We start from the raw sequence: 20,542 nt of genomic DNA, 5'->3' as shown, positions 1-20,542 counted from the left end.
GAATATATTTAGTAACTCTATTTTTTAATTTAATTGCAGTGAGACGCCTCATTCGGTTCTCGTAGTGTTTTTTTTTCTCGTAATGTGTTAATCATACAGGATTGTGACTCTTGGAGACCCTATACATCTCTAAGGATAATTTGATATACTATGTTATTTTTTAGTTCTGACACTTAGAGACATTTACACCTCTTAATACGTTTAGATTTTTTTCCATGTATCTGTTTTGTTTTTATTTTAATATTATTATTATAGTTATTTTATGTAATTCGACATTAAGAGACCTTATACATCTGTAAGTAATTGTATTACGTTAGTTTGATTTGGTAGTTGTAGTTGTATTTAATAATTGTTGATGTATTATTATTATTATTTTGCTTGTATGTAAATTCAATGTTGACGTGTAAAAGTGCCCTTGTGGCCTATTTGCTGAATAAATGTTGAAGTTGAAGTTGTTTAAGCATGAGATTGTGCCAACACTAAGATTTTTTATTTTCCTCATAGTTGATGTGAAAAGCAATATGTGTCACACGGCATCAAAATTATTTCGTCTTGGGCGTTAACACTTGAATCCCTCATTACGCTCAGGATTCTACTTTAGAATCCATCGCTATATATCATTTTGATCCCTTGTAACACAAACTACTATTGTATGCATCTCGCTCGTCCTCGCATAAATCAGTGAGAGCGAGATGTAAAGAAAATAAACTACGTTCTCGATAGCGTGTATGTCAGTTTTGACACTGTCAGCGACTCCTGGTACGGGATGGTACTCAGGTCAGTTCAGTTCAGGCGTGTTCGATGATTTCACATAAACTGTTTCTATTATTTAACTTGGCGAGCGTCTGGAATGAATCGAGGTTAAAATGAGGGTAGGACGAGAATTTGCATCAGGATTCAGCGTGAAGCATTTTCAGCTTTGTTGTAAACGTTTTACGGGCCCGGACCCCAAAAACGGGGTTTAACTAAATGAGTTGCTACACAGATTTGGATCCCAATTTGTCTCTCCTTTTTAGGGTTCCGTAGCCAAATGGCAAAAAACGAAACCCTTATGGATTCGTCATGTCTGTCTGTCTGTCCGTCACAGCCACTTTTTTCCGAAACTATAAGAACTATACCGTTGAAACTTGGTAAGTAGATGTATTCTGTGAACCGCATTAAGATTTTCACACAAAAATAGAAAAAAAAACAATAAATTTTGGGGGTTACCCATACTTAGAACTGAAACTCAAAAATTTTTTTTTTCATCAAACCCATACGTGTGGGGTACTTATCTATGGATAGGTCTTCAAAAATGATATTGAGGTTTCTAATATAATTTTTTTTCTAAACTGAATAGTTTGCGCGAGAGACACTTCCAAAGTGGTAAAATGTGTCCCCCCCCCCGCCCTGTAACTTCTAAAATAAGAGAATGATAAAACTAAAAAAAATATATGATGTACATTACCATACAAACTTCCACCGAAAATTGGTTTGAATGAGATCTAGTAAGTAGTTTTTTTTAATACGTCATAAATCCCATAAATACGGAACCCTTCATGGGCGAGTCCGACTCGCACTTGGCCGCTTTTGTTTTTTAGACATATACCACTTTGAACGTACACATATCTAAATGATGACATTATAGTTGTCGTGCGTCGCGCTCACGTTAATGTAATGTACGGACAAGTACGAACGAAATGCATGATAGCATGATGTCAGTGTACATTAGAATTGGTCTGTCTCACGCTAGACCGGGCCGGGACTGGGTCGGAGCTTCCGACGCTTCGTTTTCTATGGAAAGTACCACGTGATCACCGAGCAGCCGTCATAGAAATGACGTGTCGGACGCCGCGGCCCGGGTACAGCCCGGTCTAGCGTGAGTCATTCTTAAGTGGGTAGGTAATTTATTATTGTATTAGGTTAAGTAGTATAAGAATCCCTTTGCGCCAAAACTTTTAAAATTCGCCGCCTTTTTCTAGACTAGATGTATTTGGGTGAATCAACTATTCCTTGTTGTTATTCTGTCCGGTCAGCCAAGAGACAACAGTAGCATAGTTTGTTAGAAGACATTATCCACCACCTTCTTCTGACACGCTTGGTAGACGACCCTCTATGGAAAGGGTTTATAAATTTCACAAAAAAGCGTGTTTGGAGAATTTAAATGCCTAAAAATCAGGTTTTGAAGAGTGACCCAGGGGAACGTAACCATGGCAACGAGAGACAAGAAAAAGTTGATTCACCCATTTATTTCTAACGCTAAATACGTAATGCCCTCGTAAACTTAATAGCAGTCGTAAAATGAAAATTTAATTCTAACTATACATGTACCCATTGAGGTATATAACAAGAGACGACATCTCGAACAAAATGTTTCCGCACCTCAGAGAAGTGCATGCACTTCTTTGCTTTTAGTACGTCACCGACCACTGACGAGATGCCACACATGTACAGAAAATTTAAAGAAAAAATTAAGAATTAAAAAATGCCTTCGTGCGTGTTAAAAAGTTGCAACAATAGCAGAAGAAAATATAATAAAAGGGATGGAATAACATTTCACCGGTAAGTAATGGAATAAGTGTTGATTTACTATTATTTAGTTTATCACGAAACGTCACTTTCGAACATTCGCGGCTGGCAGCCATTTTCTTCGGCGCAAAGATTAATTTTCACAGACGTGACACATTGGTACCTACCTACGAAATGGTTGTATACATTGTTGGTTAATTGCACAAAAGTTACGAAATATATATTTTTCTCGTTATTTATTGAATGTTTTAGTTATAATAACGTATTTTATAATATATTTATGTTAGGTACAAAATGCAAGGACTAAAATGGAAATGGGTGGTAAGTGCAAAATTGTTACCGAGAATCAAATAGCAAATGTGATGAATCGTTAAAAAAATTAATATAGTCCGTGATACTGTACTGTAGTATGTACCTACTTAGAATATTGTAGGTATAGAAATAATGAAAGAATCCTCGTTTTCACTCGTGCGACATATAAGTAGGTAGGTACATAATTTAAAAAAAGGTAAATATTCAAGTTTGCGTTTTAGTGGTTGATCCCATTAGAAAAGTTGCTCGGTATCACCTATATATTCACGTCGTATAATATTGCAGGTCATTAAAAGTATGTAACCCTGTACTGTACGTAGGCAGAATATGACCAGCTGTCATAACAGTTTCGCCTCTAGATACGCTTATTCTTCATCTTAGTGACAGACGTCAAACGCCGAAAATTCGAGATAGCGTGTCTAGTTTACATATTATGTCTATGCATGTACCAGCAGTTAAGCGGGCGAGGTGTTCAAAATTACCTTGACTCTTATTCTCTTAACAAAAAAGTCGCGTCTAGATCATTTCGAACACCTCGCCCGCTCAGCAACTTGCTGCTGACTGTACTTTAAAATCCTAATCCAAAAGTTCCAATCAAGTTCATTTGTTTTTGAGATACCGCCTTTTGGCTTAAGTCAGCGTAGGTATAGGTACCTATAGGTACCTACATATAGTACCTATGTCAAACCAATTTGTCAGTTAATAAGAAGAAATAAAACTGTACTCATCCTTTTATTTTGGGTGCCAGTACTAGTGTAAGACATAGATAGTACGATTCTCTCTGTCTATGTTGTAATGAGACAGTCCTTGGAGAAACTATTGGTATATAGACACCGGTGTATAGATAGACACCGGAAGATGATTGTGTGTTCCGGCTTATTGGATTAGTCGGCAAAGGATTATACAACATAACGGATGTGGGCCAAACGCCACAGACATGTAGGTAACAGGACCACGCACCTGATGTGTGCCATTTGTTACCATGTGTGTGATAAACAAGCAGTCGGCCAATGCCTGTGAGGAAGCCAGGGATATGCAGCCTATGTACGCCTGCAATTTATCACAGGAGATCACAGGTCTGCAATGCAGCCCTAAGACGAGAAGGGAGCCATGTACACACTCGTTCTCGGCATGTCTCGGGGTCTCTCAACGAGTGTGTACACCCCGCATAAAATGAATGCTAAATTGCGAAAACACCAAAAACGAGCAACACATTCAATCAAAAAACTTTAAACACCAAAACTTATCTGCAATCGCACGTACGACTATCGCGCGACTTTTCAGTCGAGACAACTGTAGTTTCAAACTCGGTATTGTTGAAACAAATCGAGCCCAGATAAAGGTGGCCAGTTCGAGTTGACCCCCCGTTTTGCGAGCTTCGCCCTTAAGTCAGGGGGTTTAAGGGGTCGGTAAGGGGTGGGAGGGGTCAAGGTGAGCTGGTGGTGAGCACGTGAAGGTTGAGTAAGTTGTGAATCAATCAACAGAGCGAAGAGACGGGCTGCTGTGGTATTGCGCTTGCGTGGGAGTAGGGATGGGGGGAGTCGATGGAATTTTGAAGGTCATTTATGGGGGAGGGATGGTCGATAATGTTGGCAACATAATGCATGGCTTGCATGGGTGATAGAGTCCGTCTAAGCTAACTTGACATTTACTTAAACGGAACAAGATGAGGGAATGTCATTAAAAAAGTGATGTTTTTATAGAAATTTGACATTAATGATGATCCACACTTTGTCATTGCGAATGCCATGCAGAGTTAGCTTGGTCTGACTTTAGAATACCGTAAAAGTATAAACGCGTTTGGCAATGTTATGTTAAAAGGCAAAGTTTTTTTTACGGTACCTACTTTTAGTTATAAATAAACACTGACAATTTAAAACATATTTTTTGTTTTGTTTATATTACTATCAAGAGTCAAGACGTAAAATATAACCATTTTATCTACTTTAATTACGTTCCTTACTATCTACATTCTATCTTTAGTCTTTAGACGCCCACCATTGAAGGAAAATAATTAGCAGTCAAATTTGAATCTATGGTATTAGAAAATAGAATTCATTTTGATTTGTTAAAAAATCGAACGAAAAAATACAAAGCAACTATGTTTTATTTAATAATGATTCAAATTTCATTGGAGGTAATTTGTAATTAAAACCCTGAGGTTAAACATGTTCTATTTGTTATTACAAACTGTTGGATGAATTCAAAAGTATCTTTCACCCCTAATTACTTTTCATACATACATAAATACATACATACATAAATATAATCACGCCTATTTCCCGGAGGGGTAGGCAGAGGACACGGATTTCCACTTGTTACGATCTTGACATACCTCTTTCGCTTCCGTTACTTTCACAACATTCCTCATACACGCTCGCCGGTTTAGGGTGCTCTTGTACTATTTATAATAGAAGTAAATCTGTTTGTGAGCACCTTGGCCGCTCCGAGATATCTGTTGGCGACTGTACAAGTTCCAATAGAAAATTATCGATAAAATCTCATCGACGTCTCACCGCGGTGCAGCACTGGGTGGCTGAGTCCCGCCGAAACTGAGCACTTGACAGTCAGTTTACCCGCGACACCCGTGCACGCTCCAATGCCGCCCGCCGCTAACCGAGGTACGTCAAACTTGTATTAAAAATAAGAAAAATTGGCAAAAATATTTGTGCCAATTTTTTTGCTAATTTTTTTAAGTTTTTTTTTGTAGTAGATAATGGAGTACAAACGGGTTTTGGTGATGTTTTTGCGGCGTTCGTTGGTGATGTTTTGAAGGAAGGTTGAACCCCGGTTGCGTTGGTTTCTTACGCGAATGTAAATAGAATCGTGGGCGTATTTTTTTGGGGTTTTGCACATTTCCCGTGGCTTCTTAAGCTTGTTGTGAGATTGTAAGTTGTGTGTCTACTATTTATTGCCTCGGTATATAATATTTTTAACAAATTAGTGAATTTTGTATAGTGTTTTTTGCCGTTCGCTCTTAATTCTCCGGTATATATTATTTACAAGTACCTACCTACACATATCCTTTTAATTCATGTGTTAGTGAGAAAAATACCAAAAGTACATAATATGTTTTTATAAAGAACTAACTTAATATTCAAATGTTTTATTTATATCTAAATCAAAAGTAGTTGACCTATGATATGCCTTTTTATTTTGTAGAAGTATTGTTTAAATTATTTTAATTAACGGTTATAGGTAAGTATACTTAATATATTTTGAAATTTCCTAATCGTAACCTATTGGGGTTTATAAAAAAAATCTTGATTATTTCGAAATACATAGGTATCAAATATTCATAAATTTCAATTCGAACTTTATTTAAAAAACAAGCTACTATTTTTTTTTGCAACTGGATAGTTAAAACATTATACCTATATAATGTTTTTGAATTAAAAAAGAGTATAAGGAAAAATACTAATCTATGAACATTGAAGTAAGTATGCGAGTTTTATTTCAACTAATTATTGCATTGCATCTAAGCGCCACGTGCACCATCGCACTAACCCAGGGTTAATCGGTTAAGCCTGGAGTTATCATGGTTACCAGTACAATTTAACACTAGGTTAACTGTTTGACGATGGGCTCCGATATTAATTACGGTAAAAAGTGCTTTGCGCCAACATTTTGTCCAAAATTCGAAACTAAATTTATATTTTAAAACTGGTATTTATATTTTGTGGTAGGTATGTTGATATATATATATATATATATATATATATATATATATATATATATATATATATATATATATATAGTATATGCCCATTTAAAGTACACATCACTTCTATCGTGGTGTGACACTTAAATTAGTTTGTGATATAGTTTTCATATATATTCATATATTTCACATATATATTATTGTCCAAATATTTATAAATAAACATGTTCCGGTTTTATAAATAAATTACAGTGTCAACTGCACATTCTGTTGTATTCTGCTTCGGTTTTGTTTTTATGTTCTGTGTTGTTTTGTGTTTGTTTTAAGTGTCAATGGGTACACTGAAAATCAGCGTCGTAACACAACTCATGTGCTACGACACATGCTGAGTGTTATCCTTTTCTGGAACCCCTCGCAACATTGTTACTTACCTACTAATGTACCTAGATTTAAGCCTATTTTAGTGTTGTTGTGTATGTGTGTTTCGAATAAATTATCATTCATTCATTCATTCATATAAAACTTTTTAAATTTTATCCTTAAGTAAACGAATATTTTAAATTTACTGTTCTTACATAAATCTCAGAAGTTAAATAAATACTTAACCATCGACCTCATTTGTTTGAATACAATTATGATACATTTATCTCACAATATCAACTTATTAACAAATTCAATGCATTAAACAAGTCTCCGAGTCTTACAAACTCTGATTACATTACATCTTATTTCTTTATTATTCGTAACTTAATTACATCGCACACCCACCCTTCCTGTGTAAATTTCATTCGTGTACCCACCCTACCTGTGTAAATTTCATTCGTGTACCCACCCTACCTGTGTAAATTTCATTCGTGTACGAACCCTACCTGTGTAAATTTCATTCGATAGCGTGACGTAACGTACTCGTTTGCGTTAAGTCTTATTTTGTATGGGGCTTTGTGTTTCCAAAACGTCCCGCTTGGCGCGCTGTTCAAAATCCCACACTAAAAGAGATTTAACGCAAACGCGTACGTCCGTCACGCTATCGAATGAAATATACAGTAGGGGTTCTGGTCAAGCGGGTTTTCTCGGAAAACTGCGTATTGGTAGTGACATTCATTTTAATAATGCTATATTTACTAATGACTTTCCTTATACGCCATAATAACACGTTTTAAGGTATTCCCCGATTTAATGTGGTACTTTGTTGGCAGTATTATATGTATACTATCGGCATTATTCACAAATAAATAATTACGGCACTCATTGGCGTCTGTTTCAACTTTCAAGTGTCATAGAAATAAAAAATAACTGTAAGAAGGTTTGGCAATAAACGTGCAGAAAAAAATACCACGAACATTTAAATAATATTAAGTAAGTATATAGTTATTTGAGAATTGTTAGCCAGTCTGTGTAAGAATGTCCTATAATATTTATTTATTTATTATTTATTTATTTATTTAATTGTATAGTTGTAATTTGTTAGTACCTATCTACACAATCCTCAAATGTATACTTTATTTATATAGTACCTAGTCTTTGGTTTTTTTACCTAGTCTGCAATAAATGATTTTTTTTTCAACAGCTATTTTTGAAATCCCTCGTAGCATCCGGAATAAAAAGCCCTTCTCCGAACAGGTGATGTTTAAAAACCATTATGTCTTAAAACCGTAATTATGACATGCTCACGACCTGATATGACCCGACAAACGTCGTAACTTTGGCAGAAGTCTGCGGCCGCTTGCCAAAACGTCTATCTCCTGATTTAGTATTTCGGAGCAACTCAGCAGTACGCGGGCTGCCAAATAAACCAGTTGTATCTTTATGGTACGAGTATTGTAAGGTTTATTTAATATGTTTGGGCATTTTTGGTAAACCCTTACAGTATCAGAAAACATCATGACAGCATCTAAACGCCCAAAAGTTTACAAATCCATCATATTACAGGACAAACCAATCGACCAAGACTAGGTACATACAAATATCTAGGAAGCGTAATGACCAATGGCTCTAGATGCACCGAGGACATCAGACAAAGAATCGCTATGGCTACGAGTAAAAGAGCCTTCAACTTTCGTTGGTTATGTTTTTTTTGTATGGGATTTTGAACGGCGCGGCAAGCGGGACGTTTTGGAAACTCAAAACCCCATACAAAATGATACTTAAGAGCCGATCAACGTGCACACTAGCGCCACTGCTAAATAATCATGATTATTCCAATTTAACGAAAGATATTTAAAAAACCGGCCAAGTGCGAGTCGGACTCGCGCACGGAGGGTTCCGCACCATCAACAAAAAATAGAGCAAAAAAATCGTGTTTGTTGTATGGGAGCCCTCTTAAATATTTATTTTATTTTATTTTTAGTATTTGTTGTTATAGCGGCAACAGAGATACATCATTTGTGAAAATTTCAACTGTCTAGCTATCGCGGTTCATGAGATACAGCCTGGTGACAGACGGACGGACGGACGGATTGCGAAGTCTTAGTAATAGGGTCCCGTTTTTTACCCTTTGGGTACGGAACCCTAAAAAGGGGGCAGCGGCAGTATCTTGTATTAAAGTACCTTTTGAATACATCAAACTAGTTTGTATGTTGCTGGATTCGTCAATCTATAAACTCAAAATAAAAACGGCCGTTTTAACTTTGGACGCATAGATTGACGAATACAGCAACATAGAAACTAGTTTGATGTATTCAAAAGGTACTTTAATGCAAGATACAGTACGTGGCGGCCTCCTATTTAAAATATATTTCGTTAAACTTAAATAATCTCGATTATTTAGCAGTGTGCACGTTGATGGGCTCTTAACGCAAACGTGTACCTACGACACGTCACGCTATCGAATGAAATTTACACTAGGGGTACCTACTGAAAAATGTATGTGAGGCACATACCCATACCTAATATTAAAAGAACTTCTATTTAGGCCCTTTATACCTCTCGATACCCTTTATTATTTGCGTACTTAAGTAATAAAAACACGGTAAAAATATTTTTCCTTATTTTTTTATATCAATACCAATCAAAAGATACTTGAATGAACTCCCATAGTTTCCATCATTTGACGCGAGAGGTATAGTGTATTTTTTTGTGAAGCCTTTTTCAGTCGTTAATTCTCTACCATGTGCGCAAAAATAGCAATTTCGTGGGTAATTACGAGGTGGGAAAGAAAAATGGCCGGCAGGTGTTGCAACCAGCTTTACGGACTAGTTTAATACTTAGGGTTTGCTTATGTAATGTAAGAAATAGGCCAATTCAAACTTACATTGTGATTTCGCGCATCTCGCCTGCATCTCGCTCGTACTGTAGGTACCCTAACCATAAGTTTCACGTGGCGTAAACGCTAGCGACTGCGTCAATTCAAACGCAGTATCTCGCTTGCACATCAATGTCAGTGCAAGGGAGATGCTTGTATAAATTGATTGTGACTCGTATAATTTAGATATAATTTTGGTATAAAACCAATATGTTGTGATAGTCTCTTGATGGTCTAGGATAGTCCTATGCAAAGGTATGTATAATTAACAAACTATTTCGCACTAAGTACTCTCAACTAATAAAGCGTTACGTGTGACCGCGCACCCTGCTTTGATTTGTGGAGTGTGAAACAATGGGCCAGCGTGAAATATGTGAAAAAAACACGGTGTATTGTCACAGTAAATTAATATAATATTGAATATTTCAACCTATAGCTGTCCAGGTGCTTATGCTCTAGCGTCGAATGATGTTAACCCTATGACAGTAAAGTTCCTTCAAGTCTCTTTTGGTTGGTCTTACTATAGTTAATATAAATAATAATTTAAGAACGGTACTTTAAAAATTCTATAGTTCCTATCTATTCTATAAATACCCTTTTGGATAAAGGATGACTCACGTTAGACCGGGCCGTATCCGGGCCGGAGCTTCCGGCGCTTACTTTTCTGACAGATGACAGGCGATCACGTGATGCATTCCATAGAAAACGAAGCTCCATAAGCTCCGTCTAACGTGAGTCATCCTTAAGGCTCTTATTACCCCGTATGGACTTTCAAAATTAGATAAGGCTCCCGTATCCCATTTTAGTACGCAGTCGCGCACACTACGAGTATAAAAAGCAGTTGTTTTCTCGGAAAAGTCTTTCACAAGTCTCCTCGTATAAACACTTCCACTTTAAATATGCTCCCGAAGATTCTCGTAAAAATACAACCAAGTTTTATAGGGTATAGATAACAAATGCTGTGATTCTGTTATTTTATAGGAGGGTGGGGAAAATAACATTTGCGCTGGATTTTCGGAGCTTAAGGTTTAAGAACGCCTAGTGTAAATTTCATTCGATAGCGTGACAAGCATTCTCGTTTGCGTTATGTCTATTTTTGTATGGGATTTTGAACAGCGCGGCAAGCAGGACGTTTTGGAAACTCAAAATCCCATATAAAATGACACTTAACGCAAACGCGTATCTCATGTCACGCTATCGAATGAAATTTACACTAGGGGTGCCTACTGATCGCACAAATTTTAAACGATTTTACCACAATAATGCCAAAAATCGGAATCACCGTGTGAACATAACCATGTAAGTTTTATTACCATGTTTTCCTCGCCAACATGCCAGTTTAACTGTAACATTATTAAAGGAAAAAGAAGCAAAAAGTGATTTTGCTCACGATGTCGTAAATCGGGTATGACCTTGTTTTTGTCCTTTTATTACTTTATTATATTTCAAGTCAACAATCTTGGAATTATTCGTTTTCCTGCGGTTATTTCTTTTATAATAAATGTTTCTAGATCTTTCTCTTGTTTGCTGGAATTATATGCTAAGAATTTCCCTCAAAAATGTTTTTCCATTTTTTGTAAGCTAGGGACAGTAGGAACTGATTTACAGGCCGATTCGAACGTGTACTGACCTCAGAATGATATTTGAATCATGTTATTTATGGGGCATACAGATTACTAGTTCGCCGGACGATATCAGCCTGTGAAATAAACGCAAAAGGTGACAGTTCCGAACAACTGACAGGCTGATATCGTTCGGCGAACTGGTAATCTGTAGTATAATATAAAATAATAATTATATCCTAGTTAAAACTGATGTCGGTTTCGGTTGTTATGTGGCAGTATATCATATTTACGTCGGAAATCAGAACCCCTAGTGTACATTTCATTCGATAGTGTAAATTTCATTCGAACGCCACGCCGTGCGTTCGTGTTTCTGTTAAGTCTCATTTTGTATGGAATTTTGACGGTTTGGAAACTCAAAATCCAAAATGGGTCAAACGCATTTCAGAGCAAGGTTACTTCTTGAAATAAAAAATCAAAAGTTAACTTATTTGAGTCTCAAGTAGGTCCCTACAGAAACCCTAAGTGTAACATTTCATTCGATAGCGTGACGAGCGTTCACGTTTGCGTTATGTCTATATGGGATTTTGAACAGCACGGCAAGCGGGATGTTATAGAAACTCAAAATCCCATACAAAATTACACTTAACGCAAACGCGTACGTCACGTCACGCTATCGAATGAAATTTTACACTAGGGGTACTGATACCAACGGCCATACGTTTTAAAAGCAAACATCTACGTGTCAAATATCCCGATAACATGTATCAAATGTCATGTTGAATCTTACACGCTTGATAATAGAGTCGAATTTCCCATAGCAACATCAATAACATTGTTCATTTGAACCGTCTGGTTTCATAACAATGCTTTGTTCTGCTCACATTCAGTATTTTAAGTTCAATCGATATAGGAAGACATTTCAAAGTGTTAAAATTTTTGCCTCAACGGAGATACAGTCAGGAAAGTTCATAAGAAGGTAAATTTATACTATGTTGTAAAGTTTTATAAAAAATACAAAAATGATTACCAAAAATTTGAAATTTTTTCTCCATAATTAGCTCCAAAAGTCCCTTTTCTGTAAAAATTAGCTTTTGATTCTCTTAACTTTGCAATGTCTACAGGAAAGACGCTAACGAGTTAAGACTACAATTAAATATGTATGACACATAATCAATAGCGTTCGTAATGTTAGAGATTTCTGTAAATAATAAAAACTATAAAAAAAAACACCGAAGAACATTTTCAAGTAAAATATGAGAAAAAAAAAGAAAAATTTAATGGATTAAAAGTTAACTTATTGCCATGAGGCATTATTTACCAGTCAACCTGATGGCAAAGCAGAAAAGATTGTAATTGTTGCATTGAAAAAAAAAAGTGAAATTACGTAAAAAAGGGCACATCCCTGATTCCTGTCTAACCCTCCGGAAAACAGTACGGATTATGTGTGTAAAAAGGGGGGTTAAAAGAAACAAGACACGCTTGGATTAATTAAATCAGAACGGGGATTGGGGGACGCAAATTTATGGGACACGTCCCAAAAATACGGGACATTGTCCTGGTTTTTCTTGTACCTACTGGTAATTTGAGGATATTTAGATAGAAAGTAAATATATATAGTATTCAAAATTTATATTTTTGGCGTTATGCAGTAATGCAGTGGTCTGGCAGCAGTATTGCAGTGCGACATTACTGCCGACTGTCAAATCAGATGTTAAAATCGATGTAATGTAATGTCGCATTTCTATACTGCAGCTGTAATGCCGGTGCAATCTGAATCCGAAAGTCACCTTGACAGTGTGGACATGGACAGTGGAAAACACAATTAAGCTTATCTGAAAATCCGACCGTTAGCCAATCGGAACGCACGAGCAGTTCGGCTATTCAATTGTTCTTCATTCAGGACGCACAACCACGACGTAATCCGTTCAGACCAGCTATCATGGTCGCATTTTTATCACCTGTCATGCTATGCGTCACTTTCGCACTTACATATTTGTTAGAACGTGACAGCCATGGTGACAAATGATAAAGAGCCGGCCATCTTAGCCCTACAGGAGTATACAATGTATATGGGATAGTAATTTGAAATAGGTATCCCTTTTAAATTATAATTTGATATTACGAAACGCTTCGAAAATCGAACTAAATAGTTTGAAACGTGTTTAAAATTTGTATTGGATATTATTTTCTTTATTTTTGTTAGGTATTAAAACTATCTCCATACCAAATTTCTATTACTTTTTTTTTAAATAAACAGTTATTTTTTTTGTCTAAATCAGATCAATTAAAGAAGGAACAGGGCTATAACCGAGAAAATCGAAGATCGAAAATTGCGGGCATTGTTCTCCGTCACTCTAATTACGCCCTTCTTTGAAGTAAAAGAGAAAGATCCCCGCAATTTGCAAATTTCGGTTTTTGCGGTAGCCCCTCTGATACAGATATCTAGACAGACAAAGTTACAGACGTTATATCGATAAGTACCGATGTTTTTTTTCCTTTTTTACCGTACCTACTACTTACCTACTAATATATTGCGTAGCTGTTGATCGGTTGACCATTTTTACAGTATTTTTGACACGGACGTCGAATTCTAAATCTAAAATCCCTAAATAATGTACCCGTAACGGGGTCCCGTTGTTTCTCATAAAGTTTTTAGTCATAATGTATTGTTTGTCATATTATCATTAGTCATAAAACTGCAATCGTTAACATTTCAGGAATTTCGTAAGGTTATCCTATAGATAGGTTAGGTTAAGTTAGGTTTGTTTTATGACAATCCTGAAAAGTGACGCGTTTCTGAACCAAATGAATTACGACTAACGAAAATGCGGGCAAACAATACATTATGGCTTAAAACTATTTGGGAAACAATAGAGACCCACCTGTAAATATTATCTCAAGAAACAGCCTTTAAACGCCATACGAACGGACGGACTGTATAGCAGTGATCCCGGTACCATTAAGTACGTAAAATGGGGTGACTTAAAATCATTTTGGGGTTACTTTAATAGTTTAAAAACGGCTATTGAATTAGCATTATTCGTTATTTTCTCGTTCGTTGAACAAGCTAGATTATTATGAATTCTTGTTTACCTACCATCAAAATCTTTTATTAAATAAATTTAGCCCCTGCATTTCAAAGTCACCCCTGTTTACCAGTACTTTAAAGACCTCGCCTCAATCTGAGAGCTATGGCGCCATAGACAGACAAGCCGAATATTGCTCTATTTTCGGACTGAAGCTTAAAAATGGCTTGGATAAAAGGGGCGTCCACTTTCATTTTATTTTCAGTTGCCATTTTCTGAAAGTACCTATATTCTTGCTAGCTTTTGTTTAACCCTTTACCAGGCTTAAGGATTTATATTTCCCACATGCCGTACCTATGTGGGAAATAGAAATTATTTTTTCGTCCGATTTTAATAATAATTATTCATTCTTAGCACAATAAATACCAAATCCACATTTGGGACAAAAAAATGTATGTAATTTTTTGTTGAGTCACAAAAATACCATACGTTTTCGTAACTCAGAGGAGGATTTTGTATTGTAGGGCATGTATGAAAATACAAATTCTATGAAAAACCAACAATAAAAGAAAATTAAAACAAGAAAACAAAAAATCAACAAATCAGCAAGTGTGACATTAATAAAATGGTAATTTCTTAGTTCCATTACAATTTTAAAATTATTAAATTCCATTCCTTTGAAACTTGGCTAGTCGAAATCGAAATATTAATTACCACAATACAGAAAAAGCACATTAGCAGCTAACCGTAACTATACGAAATTGTGTTTTAATAACCATACAATAAAGTTCAATTTTGTTCGACTCGATGAACAGGGATGGCAAAAAATCGATTGGTAAATGGGCAAGGAGCCAGGGTTTGGAGTAATTAGTGCAAACCCTGAACAAGGAGGACGATTGTATGCTCTATTTTAAAGTTTCTATAAATCATGTAGTGTACCTAATAATAATTATAAGCCAATCAAATTAGTTTCTTAAAAAAATTTTTGAAGAATGAATTCCCATTAAGTTGGAAATCGTTATAGACCCTTATCCAAGTTTGCGCAATCCCAGGAGGTGTGCATATGTTAAATTTTCAACTGTCTATCTGTTACGGTTACCAAGATATTTTTAGGGTTCCGTACCTCAAAAGAAAAAAACGGAACCCTAATAGGATCACTCGTGCGTCTGTCTGTTCGTCCGTCTGTCACAGCCTATTGTCTCCGAAACTACTGGACCAATTAAGCTGAAATTTGGCACACATGTGTAAGTTTGTGACCCAAAGATGGACGTGTATCGTAAATAAATGAATTTTAAATATGGAGGCCATTTTTGGGGGGTAAATGTGAAAATATAAAAGAGCTCATTATAAGAATCTCAAATGTTTTGTTTTTATAATTTTAGGATTAATAGTTTAGCAGTTATTCAAGAAAATAGGCAAAAAAATGACCATTACCCCCCCCCCCCTTATCTCCGAAACTATTAGGTCTAAAATTTTGAAAAAATACACAAAATAGTTCTTTACCTATAGATAACATATAGAAAACCTATTAGAAATGTGCAGTCAAGCGTAGAGGGTCGGGTAGGAATAGGACACTAGTGGCATCATTTGGTTGCCTAAAAATAGTGCCATATATCTTTCTCAGAGAACGGCTGACACAATACAGTAACAAAAAACAATTTTAACTCCCGCCATCATACCTCAGAACTGTCGCCATACGACACCTTAAAACGACCCTTTCATATCGTCCGGGACATATATTTATTGTATAACACAATCGCTCGCCATTTTCCATTGCCTTTTATTCCGAACAAAACCTTTTCAGAAGACGTATGTCGCCGCAGGCGACCGCCATTTTAAAAATGGCATTTTCTCTCGCTATACCACTCCAAATTTAATTCTTACTGCCTTCCTTTTACGGTTTGGATTTGCTGGAAAGCGTCAGAAGACAACAGAATTTATAAAATTTTGGGAGCGGTTTGAAATTTCAGCGTTAAGTGCCCGTGGGTAATGCTATTTATTTTAAGACAAATTACTAGGATGTATCACTATAAGTGTAAGGCCCTGGTCTCCTATTTTATGCTATACGCGGCGTCTGACGTTAGCGTCAACGTTCCTGACCAAAAAAGACGCCAACGTCGACGTGTGAAAGAGACCACACCAATACATCTCTATAGTAAGTATTATGACGCAGACGCTATAAGTGGCCGATGGCGTTTATAGGAGACCTTAGCCTTAGGCCTGAGTGGACGCTCGAGATGGGCGTGCAGCGGGGCGGGGCGTGCGGCGTGCATGTTAAACAAATGCAAACGTATAGGAACGGCCTTAGTGCACGCTGCTTAAATCACTTGCGATCCCGACAACACGCTGCACGCCCCGCCGAACGCTCGGCTTCGAGCGTCCACTCAGGCCTTACACTAAGATAGAGCAGTCTCGGCTTTCTTTTATTTTCTAGATTTTATAGGATATTAATTTAGTTTCTCTTATAAATATACAGTCAGCTCCTAACAGTAGTGTCCACTTTTCCATACACCTTGTATGGTGACGAAGGCACTTACTGTACATTATTTTTGTAGTATAATATTTACATACTCAAATTATTCCACGCAGTTGTATATGCGTTATAAAAGTTAATCCTCATTTAAAAATAATTATTAAATAAAATAGAAACGCATAAATTCACTCTTCCACGGTTTTACAATTGGTGCCCTGACCAGGATATATGAAAATAACCTTCTCAAATACTCAACCTGCTCAGGCAATTCTAAGACATGAGTCGTTATTAATTAGCACTATAATTGTTCGCTAAAACTAATCTACTTACATCCTTCTGTCATCCACTTGTAAATTCGCTCTATCGTTGTGGATAAGCTACGATCCCGCCTGCTCGTATTGCAATCTGCGTCCCTGTTATTTAAGATGAGCTAGAGAGGGACAAATACAACTCTTGTAACGTAAGAATCTAACACGTGTTTTAGATTTACTGGGTATCGTGAAATTGATGACGCTGTGTCGATTGTCTGTTGGGTTGCTCAACGGGTTTTTGGACAAATTGGTGCGAATTAGGGGTAGTGCGTAAATAAAGGTGTTTGTGTTGTTATGCGATTCTCTTACTAGTCTGGTAGCGCTATTTGTAGTCGGGGAGCCAGCCCCGAAAAATAATATAAGGCGTATTAAAAATAGTGGATATCCGTTTAAGGTATGACGAGTATCGTGTTCTGTTTAGAAGAAGAGTAAAATAAAATTTTCAGTAAATAAATGGGTAGGTCGTCAAAGTCAGCCTACCCTCCATACAAAGGCTATAAATGTTTCGGTTCAAAAAAATATTTGTTCTACTTTTTCCTAACCAGAATACCACTATTTTTGTTACCTTGTATACTTTAAAATTTGCCTACTTTGCTTGCCACTGGATAATTGCTCCAATAGGTTTTATACAACCACATTTAAGTATCACAACACGATAGTAGTGTATTGAAGCATTCAGAACCCGTAAATGTAAATTTCATTCGATAGCGTGACGTGCGTTCGCGTTTGCGTTATGTCTATTTTTGTGTGGGATTTAGAACAGCGCGGCAAGCGGGACGTTAAGGAAACTCAAAATCCCATACAAAATGACGCGTTCGTTGCGCTATCGAATGAAATTTACACGGGGTACAGAGTACAAGTTAACAAACACAACATATAGGTACAAAAAATATTGGAAATCGATGGCAGAAGTTTAAAGCATATTATCTCAGTATCAGTACCAACGCCCCCACTGTTAAGTGACAGTTTGTAAACCTTATTACAAGAGGCATAAGGTTCACCGATGGACAGTTAAGAGTGTTGCTGTTTGCAAACTCCCGTTTTTACCCGCTCAATGGGCTTACCTCGAGTGGAGTTTACGCTATTTCCGTGCAAGTTTATATTTTATTTCCCGGGTGCATTCTGAATTTAAAATATGATGTTAAGTTGATATTAATTTCATTGCACCTTTATTGCGACCGATATGAGTAAAGTTGTAAAATAACAAATCAATTACGTGTTTTTAATTGTTTTTTTTTTTTGAACCCGAGACTTCTGAATTAAAAGACGGACGTCAAATCCACTGGACCACACTAAACAAATTAAACTTTACAGTGCGAAACTTACTCTGTCTACCTGTTAACTCTTCAAATTTAAACCATTGAACCGATTTTGATGAAATTTGCTATAGAAATATTTTGAGTTCCGAAGAAGGACAAGGGATAGTTTTTATTAGGGAGTTCATCATAATATGCCGACAAAGTCGCGGGCAGAAGCTCGTAAATGTATAGAAATAAAACTCGTTTCTCGTTTATCGTCGCCTATAGAACAACTTCCTTAGAAACAACAGCACCTAAGGATAAAGTTTAATAGCTCTGATAACGTCAAACTCTGAAGAACAGTCGCCTTCAGATATATCGGAGCGGTCAAGGCCCTCGAAAATATCTGAACACGCCTCTATTGTCAAGGCGTTAGAGTGCGTTTTCATTGTGGACACCTTGGCTGCTCTAGTGTACCTGATGGCAACTGTACTAAAAGAAGTTTTAAGGTGCAAAGGGTTCAGCCAACACTTTTCGAAAAATTTACGAAAGCATTTTCGCCCAAACTGAAATGAAGACCTTCGCTTGGTCAATAATATGTAGTACCTATAGTTTATAAAGTTAAGTACAGTCAAGTTCGTGAAAATATTACAAGCCAACTTCCCAAAAAAAATATTTACACACCTTTAAGGCACTGACAATAAGGTTGTGTGCACATATTTTTGGAACCTTGGCCTGTAAAGATGTTTGTGAACTCAACTCAAGTGCACCACTTCAACACAATTTATATTATAGTACCAGTAACTACATAAAAGTTTCATCTTCATAAAAGACCGAAGCTCTTTGTGTCTAAAACGTTGCGAAACGATGAATAAATTTAAATTTTAACGAGTTTTTTCTTGTTTACAGGTAAGTGACTGCAATACAGCATAGTACAGGATATGGTGGGTAAAGGTAGCACTCCAGTTGGGACAGCTCGGCAGCGCAGCACTGCCGCAACAAATGACAATAAAGGGTAACATTCCATTTCTGACCGCAGCTGCACTACTGGTACTGAACGCGTCGCTGTTACTGTCAATTTCCATAGTAAAATGAACAGTAGTGTAGCTGCGGTTGGAAGTGGACTGTCACCTTAAGGTGACGTTCGGATTTTAACTGCATTACTACTGTTCAGGCGTCGTTCGTTGAAATTGACAGATACATCAAGGACATTGACAGATACAGCCGCGGCAACAATGACACAGACAGCAATACCGCGGCTGCATTGTTGCGGATAATATGAAATTCAATATTAATTTCCTTTATAGAAATGACATTTCCTGAAGCAATACAGTCTTCATCATTGCCGCTGTTTGCTGCTGAGCTTGTCAATTTAAATGCTTTTATGAATAATTTATCTTAAATGGGGGGAAAAGATCTTATAAACGATCCCTCTTTTACTTATAATAGCAGATATTCTTCCTCGCGTTGTCCCGGCATTTTTGCCACGGCTCATGGGAGCGCGGCACACGAATTGACGTAGGCACTAGTTTTTACGAAAGCGACTGCCATCTGACCTTCCAAACCAGAGGGGAAACCAGGCCTTAAATAGATTAGTCCGGTTACTTATTTCGTACATAAGTTTCGAAAAATTCATTAGTACGAGCCGGGGTATATAACCCACCACCTCCGGATTGAAAGTCGCACGCTCTTACCGCTAAGCCACCAGCGCTTATAAATACCTCATATCTGGGAGACCGAGCTTTGCTCAGAAAACATAATAAAGTCAAAAATGCGCGTTTTCCAAGAAATAAGACCCAGCTAGATCGATTTTCCGCCCCCGAAAACCTCCATATAGCAAATTTCATTGAAATCGTTAGAGTCGTTTCCGAAATCCCCGAAATATATAGGTATACATATATAAATCCATACTAATATTATAAATGCGAATGTGTGTCTGTCTGTCTCTCTGTCTGTTACCTCTTCACGCTTATATTACCGCTGAACCGATTTAGTTGAAATAAGGACATAGGGTAGTTTTAATCCCAAAAATCACCCTTTAAGGGGGTGAAAAGGGGGGTGGAAGTTTGTATGGGGAATCGTTACAAAGCAGATTGGGTAAAAATGAGCTACCCAAATTACTAACTCCACGCAGACGAAGTCGCGGGCAAAGGTTAGTAAATAAATATACAAGAATTGCTCGTTTAAAGGTATAAGATAAGATAAGA

The 20,542-nt window shown here is 36.8% G+C and overlaps 1 protein-coding gene across 1 annotated transcript in view; it reads left to right on the top strand.

Annotated features, from left to right (window-relative positions):
• The first annotated feature begins 5,312 nt into the window (after positions 1-5,312).
• LOC134660907 (dipeptidase 1-like) overlaps positions 5,313-20,542 on the top strand; it is a 177,690-nt gene continuing 162,460 nt past the window's right edge. Inside the window, exon 1 of the mRNA XM_063516781.1 lies at positions 5,313-5,441. Coding sequence (XP_063372851.1) covers positions 5,420-5,441 — 22 coding nt within the window. The 5' untranslated portion in view covers positions 5,313-5,419. The remainder of the gene's footprint in view (positions 5,442-20,542) is intronic.

Source organism: Cydia amplana, chromosome Z, assembly GCF_948474715.1.
Source record: "Cydia amplana chromosome Z, ilCydAmpl1.1, whole genome shotgun sequence".
In the NCBI taxonomy this organism is placed as follows: domain Eukaryota; kingdom Metazoa; phylum Arthropoda; class Insecta; order Lepidoptera; family Tortricidae; genus Cydia; species Cydia amplana.
This window is presented reverse-complemented; position numbering and strand designations above follow the sequence as displayed.